Source organism: Frankliniella occidentalis, unplaced genomic scaffold, assembly GCF_000697945.3.
Source record: "Frankliniella occidentalis isolate FOCC.00 unplaced genomic scaffold, Focc_3.1 Scaffold10, whole genome shotgun sequence".
In the NCBI taxonomy this organism is placed as follows: domain Eukaryota; kingdom Metazoa; phylum Arthropoda; class Insecta; order Thysanoptera; family Thripidae; genus Frankliniella; species Frankliniella occidentalis.
The window spans coordinates 2,975,129-2,982,321 of NW_026267140.1; the positions used below are offsets into that span (position 1 = coordinate 2,975,129).

The window sequence follows — 7,193 nt, forward strand, 5'->3', positions numbered from 1 at the left end:
GGATATAACACCTTAACCCCCCCCCTCGCCCACTTGATTTCCGTTTCCAGTTGCCGACCCGTCTGGTTTGTCTCGCGGCCTCGCGACTGCTCGCGGGCGCAGTACCCGCCCCCCACCCCCCAGTCATCTCGTCTCGCTGAGGTCCACGGGAGCTATTGAAGTGTCGCCGACTCCTTCGAGTTCTAGTGCTCCGCTCCGTCATTTCTATTTTCGTACCGACACATGTCGCTCAGCAAGCAGGCGATGGCAGTGATACTCTATAAGGAAACTGGCACAACTAGCTGGCCGAAAGGAGAGGCTATCCGTGTAACGCAATTGTGTAAAAGTGAAATTGCTGTCACACGCCATAACATGGGCATCGGTTGCGGGATTCAACTGCGGCCTAGTCCGAAGTCCAGTGGCCGCAGCTCCTTCTGAGCGAGACTGGTTCTGGTGGTGGTGTATACGCTTCAACGGCCAGTTGGGTACGTCAGAAGTATGGAACAACTCTTGTGTACTTTGTGGGGAACAGGGACGCCGGGCGCAGTGGGTGTGCCCCGGGTACTACCCACGGGTACGCCGGCCGGGGCCAGGGCTGTGCCGCGGCGCGCTGTTGCCGCTCCGGCAGGCGACGTGCCACCTGGCCAGCCGGCTCTGCGGGCCCCGCCCGCCCCGCGGTCCCACTCGGAGGGTATGGTATCGGTACCAAACAGCTCGGTTGGGACCGCCTCAACAACACCACACCACGAGAGTGCATGAGCACCCAACGAGTAGGTACCGCATGGGTCCGCACAGCCCTGATCTGAGGAGCCATGAGGCGTAACGGCGATTACTGACCCGCTTTGTCGGCGACCCGTAGTACCGAGACACATGAGGCGCACCCGCGGCGCAGTGGATGCAGCCACAGGGACACGGCGGGCGTCTCCGTACAGAGGGAAGTGTGCGGGCGGACGCGGGTGTTGCGCACCGTATCGTCCTGTTCCAGCCCGCGGTGGTCGCGCGGGGCCGCCGCGGTTCCGGCTGGCATTTGGCTCCGATGGTGCGGGGGAGAGCGCAGTGTTGGCGTGCGTTAGGTGGGGGGCGGGGGGCATCTGTGCCATCGCCGCCGTACCATCTCTGCTTCGAGAGTGTATGTGTGTGTGTTCCCATCGAGGGTCAGCTCTCGTCTCGTCGGTCTCGTCCCACATACGGCCCGGAGAGCCAAAGGCAGTCGCAGGCCCGCGCCATGGGAATAGCGCGGCCGGCATGTGACGGCTCACGCCTCAGGGTCGCCCGGGCCCCGCCCGCCCCCTCCCGTCAGTCAGCCTGGCGAGCTGGTGCTAGCCGAGGCCTATGGACGAGGCACAGCCTCAGGACGCGATACAGCCGAGGGCCGCCCGCCGTGCTGCTCCTGGACGCCGCCAAGGTTGCCGCCCACGCCCCAGGCCCCAGGGCCTAGCTGCGCGCTTAGAGGCGGGCGGGCGGGGACGACCTCCGGGACAGGGGGGAGGGGGCGTTCTCCTCAGTGCCCTCCACAACGGCGACCGAGACCGGCTCCACTGTACGCTTCGGTGTCGGAAGGCGTTAGACGCGGAGCTATGCCGTGCCGTGGTGCGGCGGGGTGTGGCGGGGCGGGGCCGACGCGGCGCGGCGCTGAGCACCGATATGATGTCATGCGGTGACGTGGCCCGGCTCGTGGTTTCCGTCTCCCTTGGCTGCGTTACTCGCACAGCGGAGCGACGGAGACCAGACAAGTTTTGGCGTGCGAGGCGCGCCGGGCGAGGATTGGTGGGTACGAGCGGGGCGGGGAGCGCAGGTTCCACCTGTTTGCCCGCTAATGGTCGAACATGAGGTCGGGCCGCGACGGAAGGGCCGCTCGGCATCAGAGCGGCGACCATGTATAGAGAGTTCGGATGGTCCCGGGCTGAAGATGTGGCGAGGTGGTATTGGGGTGGTGGGGCTGAGCGGAACGGGGTGGGGTGGGGTGGGTGGGGCGTGGCGGGGAAGGGGCCGCGGCGATTCACCGCCCGGCCCCACCAATGCCGCCGCCGGCGATCTGCAACCTTCGCGCGCCTCAACGAATGAATTGGACGTTATTGGGACCGGGTCGGACGGGTGGGCTGAACGGCGGGGTGAGTGACCAGCTCGGTGACCAGACCAGCCGCTGGGCCGCCGGCGAGCACCGCAGCGGAGGGAAGGACCGCCGGCGGCAGCAGCGATATGTACTCATGTACTCATTATCGGCGGTCACTGGGGACGCTGGACACGACGTCGAGACGACGGGAAGCGACGCGCCCCGCACAGCACGACCGCTACGCGGCTAGCGCCAGAGACCGCGCGGGCGCCCCGCCCCAGTACAACAAATGACACGGGCGCGCTTCGACGTTTCCGTATCTAACAAAACGCGGCCGGCCGAAGTGCGGCCTCGTGATAAGGGCACAACGATTGGAGATAGAGGCGGAGCGGGGCCCCGGCCCGGACCACCTTTAGCCGTCCCGGCCGGCCGCGTCGATAGGCTGTCACCATCTGCACACCGCAGTGTGAAGCACCCCGCCGGCGCACGTCTGGAACGAGGTGACGTGTGACGTGTGTTCATGGCGAAGCCGAGAAGCAAGTGCGACCTCACAGGAAACAGACGCGGATCCACAAGTTGGCCAATGCGCCCCGTTGGTCGGTTGGAGCACGCGCGGATTAAGGTGCGGCAGACACGGAGGGGGGGGGGTGCACTGTCGGTTGCCTACATTCAGGGTTTTTGTGGCGTAAATTGCCTACCTTTCAGGCAGCTCTCTGGACACGACGGGGGGGGGGGGGTCGCCCCCCTTAATCTGCACCTGCGTTAGAGCTATTGAAATAACCAGCATATAGTCGCAGCCACTCTGTACCGCCTGTAAAGGCAATACACTGCAGTGTTGCGGGTTTGCCTACCCGATCCGCTCGTAAGGCGCCATAGCCCCTTAGGTATGCAATCCCGCAACACTGGGGAGTTAGCCTTTTCACTCAGTATAACCCCCTGATGGATTGGAAAAATGCACTCGTTTCTCAACAAACCTTGACCAAAAATTACGATAAGCTGTGTTGGCTTGGCCGCAAAGGAGAGAACCCTCGTCTGCTACACACGTGCTCGAGGCGTGTCTGCTTGGCATGCAACCTGTTGCCCTTGTAGGGCTTCCTGCCTGCCCCAGAGCCACATCGAGGACACGCCCAGCGCTCAGACACACTTAAGCCCTTTGTGCCCTTTGCGGGTTCAGGTTAGAATAGCTGTCAAAGGGACGCACACAAATTATGTCATCCACATGAGTGTGGTACATCTGAACAAGGCCATCCTTTTTAGTTCAGGGGTGAATAATTGGAGATTTAACGCGCCATTGGCAAGTTACCCCACCTGATAAAACATTACGGACACGGAGATACATTTAAGAAAGAATCCTTAGTAACGTGGTATGTGCACAAGTGCCACAGGGTTCAAATTGAAAGCCACGAAAACAGTGCGTACCGAGTGCACCTTTGAATGCGCCCCAGTGTTGCGGGATTGCATATTCGCTAGGGCAGGGGCTATGACAGGGGCCATGTTCACCTCAAGGACCAATAAGGGAGTAGGCAGGCCAGCAACACTACAGCGCATGCAAAGGTACACCCGGTACATAACACCATCGTCGACAGTTCCGTAATTTGTGTACGGCCCCTAACGTACCGGTTCATCGGCGGCATGGTGGATCATTGGGGGGCGGGGGGAGGGGGGGGGCTGCGTGGGGGCGTGGCTCGGCGGGGTGGGCGAGGCCTAACGGCACGGCCACACGACGGAAACATGCGGCTGCATAATTTGCATAGGAAGAATTTTTTTAGCGGGACACGACACCGTGGCCTGCGTCATCATTCATAGAAGAGGGCGAGCAGTGTTTCGTACGGCGCGCTTGCTGTCGCCGCGAGCACCGCCACAAGGCGAGCAACGCCGCGCCCCGCTCACCATTTGGCGACGATGTTAGCGGAAGCCGCGCGGCCAGACCCGCTCAGCTCCATGTGTGTTCTAGGCCCTGGCACACATGGCCCCGCCTGGCCAACGTTTGCAATGAGCTCATGGGTGGGCATCATGGACGGGCCGAGATCGAGGAGCACAGGCCCAGCCGAGGCGTCAATACAAGAGCGGTGTGTGACCACCGGTGGCGTCTATCACTAAAGCTCAACGCACAACCAAACTTTGTGAGCAGATTGTATGGGGGCACATCTTAGTACACGCCTTTTGAGCTTTTCAGGCTCGCTGTGCAACCGAGCAATTTGCCAAATAGTGACTCATCATATTGTTTGTTCTATATTGCTAAGTATGCACTAGATCCACTATGCTTGCACGAGTCGCAGCAGTAGCCCTGCCCTAACAGTGCTGCGGTTTTGCCTACTTGCCCGGACCGCAGCAGGGGCCAGCCAGAGAGCGCCTTTCGGCCGGAGCGAGTAGGCAGACCCGCAGCACTGTGATGTGTGAGGTGCCTACTGTTAGGGGCCGTTCACAAATTACGTCACGCATCTGAGGTGGGGGAGGGGGTCTCTGCCCGCGTGACGGTCCTATCTTGAAAGCATTGGAAGGTTAGGTTAGCCGCGTGACGTAGGGGAGGGGGGGAGTCAAATTCGCCCGAAATTTGCGTGACGTCATTTGTGAACGGCCCCTTACTGATACCTATACAAGGCACACACCTCGAAGCCCAGTCGGCGTCGAGGACTGGGCGCCCGATCAGCAACAGCGCCCGCAGCCCGCCAATGAACAAGATGAACAAATATTCCTCCAGTCGGAGTTATTGGAGAGGGAGTAATTCCGAAAATGGGACACGTGGGTAAGGGGGCTCCCGTAAAGCGAGGCGCGACCCCATCAATACAGACCAACAAGACAGGCCGTGGAGGGGCGGGGCGAGGCCGGCGGGGCAGGGCGGGATCCGGTGCTCCCCGATTACACGAAAAAGAGTTGAAGCTTGGACGAATGTTGAAGGGTCCCATGTGGGGTAGTAGGCGGGCGCCAGTGACGCCGCTCGGCTCCTTGACGCTGCCTGCCATGGTATCTGAGAAAATATTTGGTCTGGAGCCGGCGTGGAGGGGGGGGGGAGGGCAAGAGCGGCAACAAGGGGGCAGGCATGGCCGGCATGACGCAAGCGCGCGAGCGACACGGCCGAGGAGACAAGGGCACTGGGGGGCAGGACTGGGCAGGACGCTAAACCAGCGCTGGGCCGTGTACCGCGTGCTGCGACAGACTAAAGCGGGAAGCTGACCCGCGGCCGCAAATGGGTCACGACCGGAGAGAGTGGAAAAGGGTTGGGGGGGGGCACTCCTCACCCCCGCACCGCAACCGACACGGGGTCGGCGGCGCCGCGCCGGCGGCTCCCTCCGGAAAGGGCCGCTAGCTCCAAAGCTCCACCATGAAGGAACCCCCCGACCCCGACTTGACAACGTCCACGATTCTAGCACTGGCTCGTACTCCGGTACTCTAACCACCAGAAGATGGGACGAGGGGTTATTCGGCGCCCCCCGCTGCCCCTCCCCGCTCGCACGGCGGACAAGCGATACCCACCCAGTCTCAAGGTGGGCCGCGCGTCCTTCCCGCTCCGCACGCCACTCTCTGCCACTCGACTCCCCGCGGCCCGAGGACCCACGCCCCGACCAGCGACTTCAGGCGGCGATAATGCTGGAATGAACTCCTTCCGTGTGCGAATCACACACCCAGGCACGTACGAGGACTTATTTATGAAAGGGGAGGGGGCACTCAGCTCATTGCTAACAGCAGAGTTCGGATTATGCACGAAGAACTGGAAGGATCCGAAGCAGCCATAATACAAACGATTTTTCTTCATATTAAGAACAAATTGTTTTGTATTACAAATGCTTCAAATCCTTTCTACGTTACGAGGGGTAGTTGTTTGTATGTAAGAAACGTACAGTGGGAGAAGGGGGGGGGGGCTATGCCGCACGTTTCTGTTACTTAATGGCACATTACAATAAATTGCCTACCAACCAGGCGCATTATAAACAATTTGAGCCCCACGTGACCACACGTATAGCCACAATAAGCTGTGACTGCCCCCCCCCCCATCCTCAACGTGTGATTTGTGGGGTGTTCACGTCCCCTCATTCCCTGTAGACTCACGCGCCTGCCACACACAGACACACGAGCACGCAGCTCTCGCCTCGCCCCAGAACCAGGAGCAAGCGCTCAGCCACGGATAAGTGGTTTAAAATAATGAACAACAACTGTGTCGGGGTCACCTTGCAAACGGAAAAGCACAACGTAAAGAAAAACCTAAAATGTTTCTTCGAACATAAAGTAAATTAAAGCAACGACGCTAACAGGTGACAAGCTTTGCCAGGACAAGGTATGTATACATACTGTACTTCAGTTCTACATTTTCTGGTCCATGACCGAATGCTGTAGCTACAGGGCTGCATCCTGACGACAATCACCACCCGGAGACAGCAAACGTTTCCGCCGAGCGAGCTTGATACCCCCCCTTCACCCTTTTACAACCACACACCTCCGCAGCCACCAGTGGTATCAGCTCGGAGATCTCCTGGCACTGCATGTGCATGGCGCCGCATGGCGCACTCGGGGGCTTGGGCGCAGCGCAACCCCGTTGGCGGAGGCCCTGGCCCAGGCTGGCCGCGGGGGTGGCTCCGGGGCGCCCACGAGTGCAGTCAGCAGGCGGCGCCTCCCGCAGTGACCCAGATCATGGACCAGCCGCCCGCCCAGCCCCGCCTCACCTCACCCCGCCCCGACCCGTGGACAGCCACCTCTCTCTGCTCACCTTCCGCTGCGCCTCCGCGGCAAATCCAGATTTGGTTGCCCTGTTGTTGGCCATGTCGTTTCCGCTCATGAAACAGCTGACGGATGGAATGACAGACGGGTTACACTGCACTTCGGCACTATCGGTGCGCGTCGGAGTCTGAAACGGGGCGCTGCGACGGCGAGGGGCCAACTGACAGCTCCGCGCCGCTCCGCTCGGCTCGAGCCTCGAGCTCGCCGTGCCCCCGCCTCTCCCTCCCCCGCCGCCCGGAGGACGGGAGGGGGAGGTCACGTGACGCTGTCCGATTGGTCGACGGTGACGTCACGCGGGCCGGCGGGAGAGGCGCCCGTTTTGAACACCCTCAGCGCTGCGCCGCCCCGTCCGGGGACAGCTCGCCGTGAGTTGTCCGTGAGGGGGGAGCAAATCGGTACAAGGCGTCCCGCTCGCCGTGCTGATGGAATACAACTATAACCCGATAAA

The 7,193-nt window shown here is 61.2% G+C and overlaps 1 protein-coding gene across 1 annotated transcript in view; it reads right to left on the bottom strand.

Moving 5' to 3' along the window:
* LOC113216975 (myophilin) overlaps positions 1-6,924 on the bottom strand; it is a 13,660-nt gene extending 6,736 nt beyond the window's left edge. Inside the window, exon 1 of the mRNA XM_052277539.1 lies at positions 6,735-6,924. Coding sequence (XP_052133499.1) covers positions 6,735-6,803 — 69 coding nt within the window. The 5' untranslated portion in view covers positions 6,804-6,924. The remainder of the gene's footprint in view (positions 1-6,734) is intronic.
* Between the last annotated feature and the right edge of the window lie 269 nt (positions 6,925-7,193).